The sequence below is a fragment of the Natator depressus genome, chromosome 5 (assembly GCF_965152275.1).
Source record: "Natator depressus isolate rNatDep1 chromosome 5, rNatDep2.hap1, whole genome shotgun sequence".
NCBI lineage: Eukaryota > Metazoa > Chordata > Testudines > Cheloniidae > Natator > Natator depressus.
This window is the reverse complement of record NC_134238.1, coordinates 110,835,349-110,855,077: the sequence shown is the minus strand read 5'-3', so window position 1 is coordinate 110,855,077 and position 19,729 is coordinate 110,835,349. Positions and strand designations below refer to the sequence as shown.

General features: G+C 41.7%; 1 protein-coding gene across 3 annotated transcripts in view; it reads right to left on the bottom strand.

Moving 5' to 3' along the window:
- The window catches only part of FOCAD (focadhesin), a 201,064-nt gene that overhangs the window by 51,143 nt on the left and 130,192 nt on the right, over positions 1–19,729 (bottom strand). For all 3 annotated transcript variants that reach the window (XM_074953460.1, XM_074953459.1, XM_074953461.1), the window contains exons 22-23: positions 4,728–4,820; positions 1,336–1,424 (exon numbers count right to left, since the gene is read on the bottom strand). In XM_074953460.1, coding sequence (XP_074809561.1) covers positions 1,336–1,424; positions 4,728–4,820 — 182 coding nt within the window. The remainder of the gene's footprint in view (positions 1–1,335; positions 1,425–4,727; positions 4,821–19,729) is intronic.

Here is a 19,729-nt window from a genome sequence, read left to right as displayed (position 1 = left end):
TATTTTACCTACCATATACTCAGTGCTTAGTTGAATAAAATAACTGAGAAATTACATTTTCCTTATTGAATATGACTTTATACCAACTCAAGGTTTAATTTATTTTAAGGATCATCCTGACTGTGTGTATGTGAATGTGTACAAAAACATATAAAATACAGAGAGAGAGAGAAATAGAGACATCTATAATAAACACACGACTAAATCTTCTGCTGTCAAAGCAACATAGCTCCATTGACTTCAATGGAACTAAACTAATATACACCAGCTGAAGATCTGGGTGAGAGTACACGTCTTTAAAAACACACACACACACAAAAACACATCCTTAAGTTTTATAATGTACCCATCATCATGGTATTTGAGAATGCACCCCCAATCTCCCTTCTCCAAGACTGTCTTTACAAGAAATTAAGTACTTGTGGCACCTTAGAGTCTAACAAATTTATTTGAGCATAAGCTTTCGTGAGCTACAGCTCACTTCATCGATGCATGCAGTGGAAAATACAGTGGGGAGATTTTATGTACACAGAGAACATGAAACAATGGGTGTTACCTTTTGTAGTGATAATCAAGGTGGGCCATTTCCAGCAGTTGACGAGCACAAGTTCTTGTCAACTGCTGAAAATGGCCTACCTTGATTATCACTACAAAAGGTGGTGTTTGTTTGTTTTTCTCTCCCCTGCTGGTAATAGCTCACCTTACCTGATCACTCTCCTTACAGTGTATATGGTAACACCCATTGTTTCATGTTCTCTGTGTATATAAAATCTCCCCACTGTATTTTCCACTGCATGCATCCGATGAAGTGAGCTGTAGCTCACAAAAGCTTATGCTCAAATAAATTTGTTAGACTCTAAGGTGCCACAAGTACTCCTTTTCTTTTTGCAGATACAGACTAACACAGCTGCTACTCTGAAACCTGTGATTTTACAAGAAATGTAAGCCTTGACATGATATAAAGTCATACTCAATAAAGCCAGCATAATTTTTGTCCCTGTCACTCAATTATGCACTCAGCAAAAGGTTTTCATATAACAGGATATAAAATAACTGCAGTTTTCAATTCCTTCCAGCTACTGTCACTACTGGATTCCATAAACTGCAAAGGGTTAGCTACCTGTAAATATAAGCATCCTTACCTACACTCTTTTCTCTCCATCTTTTTAAAAATTAGAGCTCATATCTGTAAAATTAGAGATCATATCTGTTTTTTCTCATTAGCACTCATACTGATGATTAAACTTGCAACATTAAAGCCTTTGAAGTATCCCCGCCCTTTTGGCCCCTCACTTGCAGTTACAAGTGATGAGGAGCAGACAGTCATTCTCTTACCAGAGCCAGGCTGTAAATTGTTTGTACTGCACTTCTTCAGGATCCTCTTTTCCATGTTTTAACTGCATCTCCAGCTCTGCCTGTCTCCCCTGCAGAATCACAACATAAATCAGAAGGAGATCTTCCATGGGTAATAATCCTGAGATTTCTGCGGGGAACACTTGGGTAACAGATGTAACCTCTCCCTTGAGATCCATATCATGACTGGACCTAATTGTTCTTGATACTATATCCCATTGTAATATACAAGGTCTTAAGTGAAAGAACTGCAATTTTTGATTCTGGGAAGAGTGGAGTGATTGCTACAGATAGAAATAATCGCTCCAGCTTCCTAATGATGGAAGGAATCTTATTCCCTTGTAACAAAGAAGGATTGACAAACTTGTATCCCACACGGAAGAAGATTTGGAAACCAACTACCTCAAAGGTACAATCGCAGCAAAACCTATTGTTTTCTTAATGCATCATTTAAAGCAGAATTTCTCAACCTTTTACTTGCTATGACTGTCCTCTTAGCAATCCTTCATGCCAGTTCTACCTGTGCCTCAAAGGATGTGCTGTTGAATTCACCACAGTGGTTTATGGGATGCTTTTGTGATCTGAGAAGGACTGATTGGAAGGTGTTAAGCAAATCTGTTTAGCAGGAGACTGAGAATGGGTGTCTAGGTTTAGCTTCTACCCCCAAGGCAACCACTGATTTTATTAAGTCTTGATGGAAAAATATGAGCACAAGCACTGTTTTTCAAACATTCAACATCTTTACATGGCATAATCATGAAAGCTTGAGAACACAAGAGAGTAATCTCTGCAAAATCCAAATGTCATTCACAAAATGTGAATCAGGGCTTGTCTACACAAAGAGTTAGTGCATGGCAAGCCACAGTGTGACTCTTCAGTGCACTAGCTTGCCACGTACTAACTGACCATGTGGACCCTGCTGCTGCTGCGCTCTAGAACTTCCACAGTGAGCTTAAAAGGGGAGTACGTCAAAGCACACCATGGAACTTCTAGTGCACAACAACAGAGTCCATAATATGTTCTGACCCACTTCCATTTCAAGCACACTGTGGAACTGTTAGTGTGTGGCAGCAAGGTCACATGGCCAGCTAGTTTGCTGTAGATTCACATTCTGTCTTACTATGCACTAAAACTCGATACAAACAAGCACTAAGCCCAAATAAAGAAGTCTCATCATAGTAGTTGGAGACAGGACCAGGAGCCAGGACTCCTATGTTCCATTCCCAGCTCTGCCACTGATTCTCTATGACCCAGATTCAGTAGAGCATCTAAACACATCCTTAACTTTAAGCATGTGCTTAAGCCCATTCCAATTTCACAAGGCACCTAAGCATGTGTTTGTACACATTGCTAAGTTCAGGCCTGTATGACCGTAGTCACAGTGGGTATATCTACACAGCAGCTGTGAGCGTGCGTCCCAGCCCCAATAAACAGACTCGAACTAGTGGGGCTTGAGCCAATGTACTAAAAATAGTGAAATGGACATTGCTGCACCAATGGAGGCTCAGGCTAGCCACTCGAGTGCAAGCTCACCTGACCCCCTGGGTCCGAGCTTGGGTGCCTAGCCTGAGTCTCCGCCAGCGCAGCAACATTCACACTGCTATTTTTAGCACACTAGTCTGCTAGTAGAAGATTGTCCGCTTGGGCTGGAAGGCGCACTCCCAGCTACAGTGTAGATATACCTTTAAGGCTCAACCCTGCAAGGCACTTAAGCATGTACAAAGAATCATAGAATATCAGGGTTGGAAGGGACCTCAGGAGGCCATCTAGTCCAACGCCCTGCTCAAAGCAGGACCAATCCCCAATTTTTGCCCCACATCCCTAAATGGCCCCCTCAAGGACTGAACTCTCAACCCTGGGTTTAGCAGGCCAATGCTCAAACCACTGAGCTATCCCTTCCCACATACTCTCAATGAAATCAATGGGACTTTCAGGTGCTTAAAGCAACACACATACTTAAGTGTTTTGCTAGATTGGGTATAGAGTGCTCAGCACCTTGCAGGACTGAGCCCTTAGGCTCTCTTTGCCTCAGTCCTCAATCTGTAAAATGGGTATATAACTCCCTCACTTACTCATAGGCATACTGAACTACTTATTTGTGTGACCTAACTAACTTATATTTGTAAAGTACTTTGACATCATCAGATGAAAAATGCTACAGAAGCATAAGGTATAATTATTATTCTAGTATCTGAAAAGAGGAGCAAGTAAATACATGGGAGCAGACTTCAAAGGTACAATGGTATGCTTCAATGCTCTAGTAAATGACAGAAAATCCTAGAGAGGATTTCAGAAGCAGAGCTGGTAAAAGCTGTTCTTCTCACGAAATCTTAGTGTTCAAGGTAGACGGATGAAAGAGGAGGATAACAAAATATAGGCAACAAGTAGCACTCTCCATCGTTAAGACCTAAATTACTATTTAAAAAGTAGGTTTGCTAGTTCTGTTTTGTAACAAAGCTGTGTTTAAATCTGACATTTTGCTGCTCACTAAAAAGTGATTTGCTTTGAAAATGGTATCTCTAGTGGTCCCTCATCATGTATAAATTCTGTTACATTATCTCCCCAAAGACGATACTTCCATGAAACCTTTTTTTTTTTGCTCAGATTGTGAAAGTGTCCAGTATCACTTGACATACATGGGGAGAAAACATGAATCATCCCTGATAGCAGGACAAAGCCAACCATACATTGCTTTTGACAGGGAAGCTGTTTATTGCTACAATTTTATAGATTGGAACCTCTGTGGTCTGGAAATCAGGCTGCGTAATCTCACTGGAACAGATTCTCTGGTCAAATTTCCAGTACTTCCTGCTTTGGGGTGGGTCAGAAATACTGCCAGTATATTCTCTCTTTTTGTAATACAGCATTTCTCTTTCTAGTCCTGACTGAAACAAGGGAGTACAAAGAGAAAGGGGGGTGTGTGTGTGGAGAAAAAAGACTTATATGAAACATTTTTATTTTTTTTTTGGAGGGGGAGCTCAGTTTTTTTTCTATCCACCACATTGCCCCACTCTCCAGTATTTTCATACAATTCCTTTCAGTAATGAATAATTGATTAAAATTCAAGGTCAGAGCCCAAATTCTAAAAGTGACACACAGTCTGAACCATTGACTCCAGTGGGACTCTGAACAGGAGTAAGGATAGGAGTGTCAATTCTTGAGCAAGAACCAGACCTCTGTGAAATTTGCCTTCATCAGACACTGGCTGTGGCTGAACTCTTATCAACCTTTAACTTGAAGACTTGCCTTGTGTTTATTTAATTTTCTTGCATTCAAGTTAAAATGCAGAGTCTTTTTAAAAAAAGTTGATATTTGTAGGGAAGTCCTTGATGGTAAACCTCAAAATACACTAAACACCAAACAACTCAAATTACCTGTAAAACTGCATGGTACGTTCTACTCATAAATCCCAGCCAGCACTGAGGAAGAAGGAGAGAGCGGTGCCATTCAGAAGGCTGGATGCTAACCTGCATGACATACCAAACAGGATTAAGTTATATTAGAATTAATTTAACAAGAATGTGATTTATTATGCTCAAATAAATTTGTTAGTCTCTAAGGTGCCACAAGTACTCCTTTTCTTTTTGCGAATACAGACTAACACGGCTGCTACTATGAAACATATCCATCACTAGCATTTTAAGAATAAAGACATACGATTTTTTTTGTACTGTACTTAACTGTCCGAAGAAAAATAAAATACCAAAGCTAAAGACAATCTATCTAACTGAAGGGGTATTTGAAAGTTTTTGAATAGAATGGTATTAAGTTTAATGGGTCAAACTCTGCTTTAAACCACACAACTGAAATGCCACTGAATTCAATTACAATTTCTGCAGTGTCATGCATGTTACATGCTTTACAAGCATAAGACAATATCCATATGCTCAGAAGAGTTTACAGATTAATGAGCTGATCCTACAAACACCCAAGTACAATACTCACTGCTATGATTAGTTTACAGCAGCACTTAGCTACTACGCTGATGGATGCTATTTCAATATTCAAATGCTACTGAATTGATAAATTGATCCCAGTGAGGTCAGTGCATTATTCACAGTAGGAAGCACTACACTTAGTAGCGTTGGCAGGTTTGGGCCCTAAACTAAACACATAACAAACAGGGGGTGTAACAGAAAAGAGTGTGATTTAGTTCGTCTTCATTTGCAATTGTAGTTTGGCTTGACAGTTCCAAATTTTTTTTTTCTTTAAATTCAAGTTCTATTTTAGAAGAGCTATGTTACACACAAGAACAAAAGTAAATGACAAAAACGGAGATTAGTTGTGTCAGGTTAATCAAAGCAGTGAGTTTTAAAGAGGGATGGAAGGTGGGGTTATTAGTCAAGATAGCTGCATTGGGGCAACAGAGTAGATTTGGACCCAATTTTATGGACAAGCATTTTTTTAAACAAAGGAATGTATCTATGAAATATTCTAGCTTTAAACTCAGACTGGAAATTTCACAGCTGAAATCAAGACAAGACAAGTGGTCTTAATAACAACATCTTCATTTTCTACCCATTGGTAAATTGGTATCCAGCTGTTCATCTCCACAGAGCCTGCCTCTGTTAACCATTCATGCAGTTTAACAACAGTTTGTTTACTAAAGCTGTTGTACTGCACCAGAAAGTAGCAAGCTACACTTAATGGGACTGCTCAAGTGTTTAGAACTAAGCATATGCCCAAGTGCTTTGATGGATCAGGGCCTAAATTTACAGAATCATGAGCTCCAACCATAGGTGAAATATAGCAAAGAAAAATTCTTGCCAAAGGAACTGGAATAATTTAATTACGTTGGGGTATCATTGAAAGCAACTAAATATCAAGACCCAAAAACCACAAGGACCTCAAAATCTGTAACAGAAAAAAAACCTGACAAGGTTTGGCAATACACCAATACAAGGTTCTGGAGTTTGAGTAATAAAAAATCCCCTGACAAACGTACGCTTGCAGAAGATAAAGAAATGTTAACATTAAAGAATCAGAGTGCCCTCCACCCCACCCCTCAATAGATTAAATGGTAGAAAAGAGTAACACATACATACACATACACAAAGAGAAATAAAAATGAAGGATTGTTAATTATAAGATTAAGAGCTTTGAAAGCCTTTTTTTTTTTTAAGAGATTTTAATTATGGATAGTAAATGAGTATAGTTCAGGTAACATTTAGTCAAGACTTTGCCTGACCTGAGTGTGTTTTTGCCAATTCTTTTTGATACAGATTGCTGATTTGTTTAAATTTATATTGTTGCTGGCAAGATAAATAATGTATCATATTGGAAGTAGTAATTAAGAGGTACTCAAACAAGTAATGATAATTAACCCTCCCACCTTTTTCTGGATGACACAGGATAACATGACCCAGAAACACCAAAACCAACAGGAAAAATGCCTAAGTTGCATAACTGAAGCTTGGACATGAGTAATGTAAGGGTTACATTTAAAAAAAAAAACAAGTGATGATATGCTAAAAGCCAGCTGGATAAAGATTAAATAATTTGTAATATGAAGATTTATAAGGATCCAAGTGAACATGGGCCCAAACTGGAGAAGCACTGCACCACAAACTAAAGGATGGGACTGAAGGACCAGACAAGGAGATCAAGGGAGGCGACGACGGCCATCATGGAAGGACTTCTCAGTGCTCTTTAATGTGGTAACTTGGGCCCATTTACCTATTCTGTCTTGTCTGTTATTATTTGTCTGTCTTAAATTTATGTCCAGACACTAAGTAATAATAATTCTGCCTGAAATTGTATAAATAAAGGCAAAAATTGATTAAGCCTAAATTGGGTTTACTTGTGGCTCAGTTTCCCATCCTACATACCCAATCATCAAGATCCTTAGACTCCTTTGAATGACATTTTTAATAAAAATGAACGTTAAAGAAATTTTGGTTTGTTAGAATTTACAAGTTTATAGAAATGAGTTTACTAAACAGGCAGATAAAATACTAAAAACTAAATGGTGTAATACTTTTCTCTCTCTGTTTAGCACCTTAATTATAACAACATTTTATTAAAAGAAGATGGAGGCTCACGATTTGGTTCCCTCACTACCCCCTTTTTAACAGCAGTATTTTCAGGCCCACAACAAAAGCAAGCTCTGTAATTTAAATGACTGCTGTGCATTGTTATATCTCTCAATATTCCATGGTGGTCAGAAAAAATTAATTTTTGTTGTTGCTAGTGTCCAATTATGTCTACTGTCTGCCTTTACCAAAAACATAAAAAACTGTCATGAGAGTCATTGGAGTCCACTGGAAACAAATTATTTAATATCAAAGGTTTCCAGGGTAATACATTTTTAATAGGAAAAAGCAACATGTCAGGTTGGGTGAGACGGGATATATTTCCATATCCACTTTTTAAGGTCTATACTTTTCACTTTTAAATTAAAAGAACATGCCAGATTCTCTGTTACACATACCAACACCACTCTCGTCATACCTAGTCTAAGGCCTACCTACAGTAAACAACGCTGTGAGGCTTAATCCCAGAAGGTTATTGCTACAATTTTGCTGGCAAAATTAATATTAAAACACAAATAAATTAACACCAACAGCCAGCAGTTTTAAATAATCAAATGGAGATAACAAAAGAGGAAAAACTCCAGAAAAGCCTCTGACCCCCAAAACATACCCTCCTTCTTCCCCCAAACCCTATCAAACAAACCATGCCCTACCTCAGTATTAATAAAGATGCTGTTTGCCTGTATTGTCACATCTCTGATCTTGTCCCTTCCTAATCAAAGGATCACCAATCAGTCTAGTTTATCTTTTCTTCTCCAGTGGCTCTCTTTAAATAATTATTTATTTTGAGTTCTGGCTTGGCTGATGTCTGTCTTTAGTCTCTTCTCAATATGATCCCCTTCAAATTCTTCATACAGAAAGAGAGAACAGCTATTTCCTTCCATGTTAATATTTTCTTCCATCATCTTCCTCCACCTTGATCTCATTTGTGGTCTCAGTCTGCTGCATCTTTGTGATTTATCCTGTTCAACTTCCCTGGTTTCCCCTAATTTCAACAGCAGTCCTTCCACCTTGTCTTCTAGTGTAGAAATCAGCTTATTTAGGCCTGCTTGATCCTGTGCTGATCGAAGCAAAAGGGGAAATCCAAACTGACTTAAATGAGAGTAAGAGCAGGCCTTTATAAACTTCCATGTTTTCATGGAGGAGGAACAGGAATGCTGTTCGTAATGTGCTTTGATATGTTTGAATCAAAAGCACTACCGAAGCAAACAGAATTATCAGCAGAATATAGTGCCTTGCAACTGTAAATCATCTTTCTGCATCAGCATCATGTCGTCAGAGTTTTCTGAATAAAGTTGCTTGAAGAGTATTCAGTGAAAAAACCCCACCATATACTGGATTTTTTGCAAAAAAATCCATGAAGCTGTCTTTGCTTTGTGGCTATATTCTGTATTTAAAAATATTCAGTATACATTACTTTGAATAACTCTCAGTCTCTGTTAAGAATCTGCAAGAGAGTCAGGGCTGACGTTCTTTACTCTTGCTCAGAAGTTGGACACTCAAGTCAAATGGCTTTGTTTCTGTTCCCTCCCTTGATGACCATAGCTTTTTATAAAGAGCCCTGGTGGATTTAATACACTCAACATTGGATGTACAATCCTGATGACCTCTGAAACATTGTGGATTTATAAGTACTAACAGGCTTGGATGATGCTGGATCAAACCAGAGCCCCAATACTAGCAAATTCTTTGTGAATATGTAATTTTTGTATTCGACCACGGAACAGGTCTTTTGGAGCCCCTGCAAGAGATCATGGAGCTCTGCCACATCCCGCTCCAGTGGTGTTCTTAGGAGAAGGTCTGCCAAGCCAGGCAGCCTGATGTTTTGGAGGAGAATTCCCAGCTTAGATTCAGCAGCAGCTCAGGTAGACACTACCAGCAGGGAGCTAGCTAGCTACATGCAGCTCAGTCTATTTAGGCTTAACACCTTAAAATAAGGGTGTTTTTTCTGTCACATGAGACACAAAGAGGTTGCGCAGGGAGCTCTGGGAAAATACAGGAGGAGCTACTCTATGGATTTGTACTTTTCTGGGTTTGTATTTTTTTAGTTAAATATTTGTAAAAGTGAGAGGCAAGAATGGAGCTACAGAATTCTGAAAAATGGTGTCAATTTGGGTAAAACCAGAAGCCATAAAATAAAACCCAAGCCAGAGAGAGGATTTGGATACATTTTCTCTCTCAGCATTTGCCTTCACCCTGCTATGGGCCATCCTTTGTCAACAGTGTTCGTTCATCCACTGCAAATACATAGGCAGCAGAGAGCACACGTGACATTTTATGAGAATAGCAAAATAAACCCTATTAATTTTGTACATTTCTTGGCAATATGCACTTAGGATATGCACTCAGACAAAGACAAACACCTACAAGATCTCTATCAAGCGTTCTTACAACTACAATACCCACCTGCTGAAGAGAAGAAACAGATTAACAGAGCCAGAAGAGTACCCAGAAGTCACCTACAGGACAGACCCAACAAGGAAAGTAACAGAATGCCACTAGCCGTCATCTTCAGCCCCCCAACTAAAACCTCTCTAGCGCATCAAAGATCTACAACCTATCCTGAAGGAAGATCCCTCTCTCTCACAGATCTTGGGAGACAGGCCAGTCCTTGCTTACAGACAGCCCCCCAACCTGAAGCAACTACTCACCAGCAACCACACGCCACACAACAGAACCACTAACCCAGGATCTATCCTTGCAACAAAGCCCATTGCCAACTCTGTCCACATATCTCTTCGAGGGACACCAACATAGGGCCTAATCACATCAGCCACACTATCAGAGGCTCGTTCACCTGCACATATACCAATGTGATATAGGCCATCATGTGCCAGCAATGCCCCTCTGCCATGTACATTGGCCAAACCGGACAGTCTCTACGCAAAAGAATAAACGGACACAAATCAGATGTCAAGAATTATAACGTTCAAAAACCAGTTGGAGAACACTTCAACCTCCCTGGACACTCAATTACAGACTTAAAATTGGCAACTATTCAACAAAAAAACTTCAAAAACAGACTCAAATGAGAAACAGCAGAACTGGAATTAATCTGCAAACTGGACACCATTAAATTAGGCCTGAATAAAGACTGGGAGTAGATGAGTCATTACACTAACTAAAAACTATTTCCCCATGATAATTTTCCCCCTACTGTTACTCACACCTTCTTGTCAACTGTTTGAAATGGGCCATCCTTATTATCACTACAAAAGTTTTTTTTTTCCTCTTGCTGATAATAGCCCACTTTAATCAATTGGTCTCGTGTATATCTATCTATCTATCTTCCTACTGTATTTTCCACTGTATGCATCTGATGAAGTGGGCCTTCGCCCAGAAAAGCTTATGCTCAAATAAATTTGTTAGTCTCTAAGGTGCCACAAGTACTCCTCATTCTTTCTTAGGATAATACTGTTACAATGGCTAATTTGAGGCCTAAAACTGTGATCATGTCACTTTAAAGAAAATATTAGGGATCCTGTTTACCTCAATAGAAACTAAGCTTAGCAGAGATTTGGGAGTCAGGAACCATGGGTGCCACAGGTTGTGTGTGTGACCTTGAGCAAGTCACCTAGGCCTTAGTTTAACAAAGAACATAAGCCCATGCCTAGCTTTAAGCACATGCTTAAGTGTCCTTCCTGAATGTGGATACTTTCCTGAATCAGAGACTAACTGCTTTTCTGAATAAGAACATACATAAGAACGTTCTTAAATCCAACTGAACTCATGGGGACCTACATAAATATTTTAATGCTTTACTGAACTAAGGCCTTAACTGTTTTGTGGCCCAGTTTCCCCATCAGTAAAATAGGGACTCTATTATTCCTAGGTAGAACTCTCTCTCTTTTTCTTTCTACATATTATATTTGGAAATAAACATCCAAAGGTAAGGCTGCAACGCCATCCATAATGCAGATTACTGAATATTGCTGCAGAAATGGGTCCCATGCAGCTTAGTCCAACTGTAGGAACAGGGACTAAAAAGCACATAAATGGCACAATGTCTAGACACAAAAGGGCACACGAGAACTAGTTTGGGCTATTGTTATGAATTTTCCCACCTTTATATATCCCAAATATAACTCCTAATGTTACAGGATATTAGGCTGCATAAACCCTTTTAATTATGTGATTATACTAAAACCAAACCAGCACAAAAATGAGCACATGGTGATCTTCCCTGTGTTTCACAAAGACACATTTCATCATGGTACAACTGAAGAGCTTACTTAGATTGTAAATTTTTTGGAGTAGGGACTGTTTGTCATTATGTGTGTGTGCATGGTGCCTAAAGCATCATCATTTAGTATTTGTATTGTGATGGTGCCTAGGGGTAGAGTCCAGTGTGGGACTTTTTAAAATCCCACTCCCACCCACTCCCGCTATTATGGCTGTGAGTCCTGCAAGACCTGTCGGATCCTAGTCCTGCTGCAGGGCTCTACAGTAGTCCCGCACAGGGCTCGATCTAGGAGCCCCAGTCATGGACCCGGACCTCATTGTGCTAGGTGCTGTACAAACATAACCAAAAGGTGGTCCCTGCTTCAAAGAACTTACAATCTAAGTGGGGCCCCAATCCTCACTGCAGCTTGTAGCAATATCACAATACAAATAATCATAATAATAGATAATAACGCTAAAGAATTTGGTTCTAATAGGCCTTCTTTGTTTTAAAGACACTCCAGCAATCAGGAATTAAGATGCCACTGTTCACTATACTTTTGTACCAAAAGAAGACTGCTTTAGATACCATTTATATGTAACAAACACAGTCCACTTCATCTCCATTAAGGAAATAAAAGAACAGTAGCTGGGTAAATGCTTAACAGCTTTAATGCATCTAACCCAAAGCATACATTTACAGAACCATCAAAACATATGGGCCATGATGTGAACATATGTGACTATTCCTACAGATTCATTTTCATAATAAAGACAAGTGAAGCCTAAAAGGAATTATTCCCTGTAAGCCCATCATAGATAATGACTCCAAACTGTTGAAACAGTAGCAGGTAATTATTGGCCAGTCTAGCCCAAGTGATAGCGATAAACTTTAAGAGATTTCTTGCACAATACAAGCCCAGATGCATGGTGAGGTGGGCCCTTTAAAAATAATAAAGTAGACACACATGATTTAAGTGACCTTTGACCAACGTGACTACAGTAACTCAAATGTTCTTTCAAAGGCACATTGCCAAGCTTCCTTTACCAAACAATAAAACAGTGCTCAAACACTTGCGGGGGGAGAGACAAGCTGCTCCTTCAAGTCACTAGCGACCAGTAAAGGGCAATACGATACTTCAAACACGCCACTGTTTATTGAAGGCATGTTCTGCTTCCCATGAGAAACCAGCTCAAATAATGTGGGGGAAAAAAATACCCCTGCATCTTAATCTACTCTTCTTGACAGACATTATACCTGCATCCAATGCCTTAGCTAGGATAGCATCTAGGAGACAAACAGTAACAGCCTAGTCCCTTAAGATTTAATAGGAAATTACCATTGTGCTATTGTTATAGTGACATTTAAACAGCAGCTAAAAACAGTTGGTTTTTTTTTTTAAACTTGTTTTTGTTTTATAGATACTTGAGCACATGGAATGATTTACATAATATTCCTCCTCCTTGGATACACAGCCTATATCTTTTTCTCAGATATGCACACACACAGAGCAGAACCTCTTTAATCTATACATTGGATAAGTCTCACTACAAACTTGGTGGCCTCAAGCCCCACTTTTCATCACAAATTCGGAGCTCGGTTTTCAAAAAAACACACATGCAAAAATACAAATGTAATTACACAACTTATTTTCCACATACAATTACTGCAATCCCCCAAGTAAATATTCACAGTGGTGAGCCCAGAATAAGTCCCTAGAAAGTGACAAACCTGAGTGTGCCATTGTGGTCATTACACTGATAATCTCTAATCCTTAACCAATTAGATGACCACAGGGTGCTCTTTGGTTGATCTTTTCAATAAAGGATCAAATAAGTTAGTATTTGCTGCCTCCAAATTAACGCTGATTTTAAGTCTTTTCAATAATGTTAGCTAAGGGCTGTGTCCTTGGAGGTTCTATAATGCTGAGTAGCATGCTTCATAGGCTAGACTCTAAGCACTTGCTTTAGTAAAATACTACAGTTATTTTGAATAAAAGAGTCACATGAGATAGAGAAAACAGAGAAAGTTCCTGGTAGAGTCCTGCAGCTTCCCAAATATCCACTTTATATCTGCAGATATAAATTTTTTATCCATGCAGGGCTCTATGTATATACTGTATGCTCTCCAGGGAAGAGACTGTCTATTACTCTGGGTTTGTACAGTCCCTAACATAATGTTTCCCTGTTCTTGCTTGGCCCCTGGGCACTACCATAATACGCACAAAATAATAATTATAGTATGCACATACATACAAATGATATGGCTTATATTTTGAAAAGTGACAAATGGCACCTCACTTTCATTGTGTGCATGTATTATACATATTGGTCCCTACGGTATGGTCCATCCTGTGCAGTGAACGAGGCAGAAAAAATAGTATCTGATAATCTAATTAAAGACTGTATCATAATGCATACGCACAAAGGGGCCTTAAGTTTGCACAGGCAAGGGAAGGTTACTCACCTTGTACGGTAACAGAGGATCTTCGAGATGTGTGTCCATGTGGATACTCCACTTCACGTGTCGGTGCGTCCCAGGGCTGTTGATCGCAGATTTATGTAGCAGTGTCTGCACGGGTCTCATGGTGCTCTTGGTGCCGCATGTAGTGCACACAATCCGAGCCCTCCAGTTCCTTTTATACCGCAGAGTCCCTACTGAGAACTCTGAAGTAGAGGAGAGGAGGGCGGGTAGTGGAGCATCTGCGGGGACACACATCTCGAAGAACCTGAGTTACTGCACAAGGTGAGTAACCTTCCCTTCTTCAAGTGCTGTCCCTGTGGGTGCTCCAGTTCAGGTGACTGTAGAGCAGTGCCCTTCAGAGTGATAGGGGGACTTCGGGTTCTTTTGAGTCATTGAAGTAAGCACTGCGAGGCCCACTGTGGTGTCAGCCCTGGAGACATGAGTGATTGCACAGTGCTCAGCAAACATGTGGATGAAGGCTCAAGGGACCACTTTACAAATCTCTAGTATTGCAACATTATTTAGGAATGCTACTGAAGTTGAAACTGATCAAGTAGAATGTGCTCTAATGTGTTCAGGTGGTTCTGTATTCCGGATACGATAGCACATCTGAATGCATGTGGAGATCCATTTAGACAATCTGAGTGGATATAGTGTCTCCTTTCGAGCGCTCGGTAGTAGAGATGAAAAGTCTAGGGGATTTCCAGAAAGGTTTAGTCCTTTCAAGGTAAAACGCCAGCACATGCCTAACGTCCAATGTGTGCACGGTGGCCTCTGTTGGAGTCCCATGAGGCTTAGGGTAGAATGTAGGGAGATGGATTGGTTGGTTCATATACAAAGTTGAAGTTATTTTTTTATAGGAATTTAGGGTGTGGATGTAGCATGACCTTGTCTTTGAAGAATGGATCAGCTATGAGCGCCCCAATCTCGCTCACCCAGCTGGCAGACGTAATAGTGACCAGAAAAGCCACTTTCATAGATAAATGTAGCAAGGAGCAGGTGGCTAATGGTTCAAACGGTGGTCTGGTGAGGCATTTCAGAACCAGGTTGAGGTCCCATGCCGGGGTACAACCCCGAACTTCTGGGTAAACGTTTAGGAGACACTTGAGGGACTGTTGTGCTGAGACAGCAGATCCGGATGATGAGCGAGAGCTCACAGAGCGCATATTGCCATGTGCATCGGGTAAGGGTACCATGCTTGTCTGGGCCATGTCAAGACTATGAGGATAACCTTGGCCCTGTCTGTTCACATCTTGTGTATCACACGTGATATCAGCAGAATCAGCGGAAATGCACACGAGTTGCGCCTCCCATTTGATGAGGAAGGCGTCCCCCAGTGATCGTAGTCCCAGTCCCGCGTACAGAACACTGCACATGTGCAGTTCATCGGGGATGCAAACAAGTCGATAATGGGAATGACCCATTTAAGATTGATCTCAGAACCTTGCCATTCATGTACCATTTGTGGTCTTGGGAGAAGTACCTGCTGAGTGTGTCCGCCATCGCATTCTGATGGCTGGGTAGGTAGGATGCTGAGATGTTTATGTTGTGTTGTATGCACCAGTTCCATAGCTTCGGTGCATAGCGAGTGTGAACAAGCTCCTCCTTGGCGGCTGATGTAAAACATGCATTCAATATAGTCAGTCAGGATGCAAATGCACTTGTTCTTTATAGGAGGTAGGAAATGGCTGCAGGCATTGTGGACTGCATGTAGTGTTAGTAAGTTGATGTGTAACTGAGTCTCCACCGGAGACCATTTGCCTTGAATCGTGTGTTGATTCATATGTGTGCCCCAACCTATCAGGGAGGCATTTGTGGTGATCACAATTGATGGGGGTTCCTTTTGAAATGGGATGCCCATACAAACGTTTTGTGGTCGTGTCCACCATTGTAAAGAGTCCAGGACACTGGGTGGTACTGCGAGTCATTTGTGTAGGCTGTATTTGCTGGGTATGTATACCGTGCTTAACCAGCCTTGTAGGCACCGCATATGTAGTCTTGTGTATCATACCACGAATGTTGTAGCTGCCATGTGTCCTAGTAGTTGCAGGACAGTACGAGCCTATATTTGGGGGCTGGCTCGTACCTTGGAGATAAGGTTTGTGAGAGTTGTGAATCCGGCTGGGGGCAGGGATGCCTTGGCTTACATGGCATCGAGGTGTGACCCGATCAAGTCCAGTTGTTCAACCGGGATTACAGTCGATTTCCGTTCGTTTATTTGTAACCCTAGCTCCTGGAAGAGTGTAATAGTGGTCTGGACTGTGTCCATTGTTTCTTGTAGAATTGGGCCTTTGAGAAGGCAATTGTCCAGGTAGGGGAAGTTCATAATTTCCTGTTTGAGTAGATGTGCTGCTACCACAGCTAGGGTTTTGGAGAAAACTCTTGGTGGAGTGGATAGGCCGAATTGTAGTACTCTGTACTGGAAGTGTTCCTGTCCTATCATGAAATGCAGAAATTTCCTGTGAGCAGGATGAATGGTGATATGGAAATAAGCATCTTGGAGGTGGAGGGCTGAAAACCTCTCCCCCTGTTGCAGTACTGGGAGAATCGTGCCCAATGTGACGATTTTGAACTTTTGGGAGCGTACAAACTTGTTGAGCTTCCTTAGGTCCAGGATAGGCCTCCATACCCCATTCTTCTTCTGGGTCAGGAAATAATGGGAGTAGAATCCCTTCCCTTTGAATTGTGATGGAACTCGTTCCACAGCCACTAGTTGTAGAAGATGATCGACTTCTTGTCGTAACAGGTGATCGTGAGAATGGCCCCTGAAGGAGGACAGAGAAGAGGGTAGGGTAGGTGGTCGGGAGGTAAAGGGGATGGTATATCCCGACCTACTTCTAAAACACATTAGTCTGATGTTATTGAGGCCCAGATGTGAATAAAAGGGTGAAGTTGATGACCAAAAATTGGAGATGGGTCAGGCATAGGTGCTGTCTTGTGAGGGAAGTCGTTCAAACCCTCGACCAACTTTTCAAAATTGTGGTTTTGGAGGAGCCAATTGGGGAGTGGGTGCCTGTGACTGGGGTGTTTGTTGACACTGTGAGCGTTGCCGTTGACTGATGTCGTTGCCGATTGTTAGATGATCCTCTAAGTCTCTGATACGGCTGGTACCTCCTTCTCTTCATAGGTGGGATATAAATCCCCAAAGTGTGGAGTGTGGCCCCAGAGTCCTTCATCGAATGAAACACCTCATCAGTTTTTTTTGAGAAAAGCTTTTCTCGATCGAAAGGTAGGTCTTCTACCTTTGTTTGGAGTTCCTTGGGTATACCCGCGGCCTGTAGCCAGGATACCCAGCACATTACTACCACTGTGGCCGTGGTTCTGGCTGCCATATCCATGGTGTCTAGTGACGCCTGTAGGACTGTTTTGGCTATCAGATGACCCTCATTGATGATGGCTTGAAATTGTGACTGTTTCTCCTCTGGGAGCTCTGCTGTGAACTAGCTACATTTGCTGTAGTTATCATAGTCATATTTTACTAACAATGCAGAATAATTGGCCACTCTGAATTGTAGGATGCCTGAACAGTACACTTTACGCCCAAACAGGTCTTGTGCTCTTTCTCTTGTGGTTTTGATTTAAGGAGTTGGGGGGCAAACGTGCAAAGAGAAAGTCTGCCCCTTTTGAGGGTATGTAGTACTTTCTATCCACTCTTTTGCACGTTGGCAGTATTGAGGCTGGTGTCTGCCAAACAGTCTCTGCCGGATCCAAGATGGAATCATTGATGGGAAGAGCGATCTTGGAGGTAGATGATGCTTGTAGTATTTGTATCAGCACATGCTGTTTTGTCTGCACCTCCTCTAGCGGGATGTCCTGGCTGTGAGCGACCTGCTTAAACAGTCCTGAAATTGCTTGAAATTGTCCGCCGAAGCTGGTGGTGGGGGCATAATAGCCTCATCTGGGGAGGAGGAAGGACTGTAATAAGGAGACGTGGTTTCTTGGTCTGTGCCAGTTTCTGTGTCCTCTCCTACATCCTGAGCTTCTATGGGTTGCGGTGTGGGAGACACAGGGTTAGAGCACAGTTTGCGTCTGTGCACTGTGATAGGCCTGGAATGTGGACTCCTGTAAGATGCCCAGGGTTCCTAATGTGCCCATGTCATGGAGAAGGCCATAGGGGGGTACATCCACTGTGATTCGCACCATGGTTGAGTCATCTGGTGGTATCTTGGTCCCATATGGCTCCACGGTGTTCGGTGTGCTTTTGGTGAGGAGTGGTGTGGTGAGAAGGTGTTTTGCTCCTACACCTCATCCTCATCTTTGCTGGAAGATTGTGCAATGTCATGAGAGCTGCTGGGATCTCCTCTGTAGCCTGTTGGGGAGCCCTCAGTACCAAATATCGGGGAGTGCAGTGCCAACGATATCACCAAGTCTTTCTGGTGTAGCAGAGACTGTGTCGGTGCCAATGTCTGGGCCATCGGTGCTGCAGGGTCAGCTCTCGCCAGTGCTGCCATTGGTGCCATCCGATGCTGTGACTGTTTAGTCGGTGCTGACTTGTTTTTGTCCACCCATGCCGACTGCGCTGTCAGTGCTGGGGGCGGAGGCATGGCGCCTGAGGAGACACTCGGTGCCAAGTCCCGTGCCAGTGAACTTGATGCAATGGAGGAGGCATGTCTTTGTCTGTACCTGGACTCAGTCTCCTTCACTCAGACCTCAGTGGTGCCAGAGGTGCTGGAGCATCATAGGTGCTCACCTGAGCATATGTGGGCACCGGGGGTAGTGATCTGGTAGGAGACTGCCTTTGTTTTCTCAGTGCTCTCTGAGGAGAAAAGTCTTTTTTGGTCTTTCAGAGGGTCTGTCTCCTTTCCCATTTGGTGGAGTTCCCAGAGAGGCAGTCTGCTTGTCTGACTCTGGCTGGAGGGATTTCTCCATTAAAATCATTTTTAGCCGCAGATCCCTTTCACGTCGGGCTCTGGCTTTCAAATTGCTGCAGTAGGGGCATTTTGGGGGGATATGCCCCTCACCCAGACAGCTTACACACGAGTGCCCGTCTGAAACAGGCATAGCTTTGAGGCAGGAGCCGCAGCATTTGAAGCCTGGAGAACCAGGCATCTTAACGGGTAACCATCCCCTGAGGGGAAGCAGCTAACGAAATAAAACTTTTTTTTTTTCCCCCAAATAAACTAACACTAATGCTAACTATAACTTTTTATCTAACTAACACTGCCCCAGAGCTCAGTCTTCAGCCGAGGACAGTTGATAAGGAACTGGAGGGCTTGGGTCGTGCGCATGTTACATGCAGCACTGCAAGGCGACCTGCGCGGTCACTCCTACTGTAAATCTCTGATCAGCAGTGCTGGGAGGCGCCAACACCTGAAGTGGAGCACCTACAGGAACAGCACTCGAAGAACTACCTTAATTAGGCATTGCCTAACTTTTGAGTGCTTGATTTTTCAACCTTAATGTTTTTAAAGTACTTTTTTATGGATGATTTCACAAGGTTTTTTAATAAAACAAACTGAAAAAAAACAAAATCTATCATGTGACATCACACTGACATCCACAGGGGTCATCAGCAGGTTTGGACCAGTTAGATCCACTGAACAGATGTCTGACACTTGAGCTAATGGAGTAACTCAGTGGTGACCAACCTTATTACACAGGAGGGCCACATAAACCTAACCACAACCTTGTGTGGGCCACACACATTCTACTTATTTTAATAAGATTTAAAGTCACCACTATTGATTTATATTTTAAGTTCAGCTTGTTTTGTATGTAT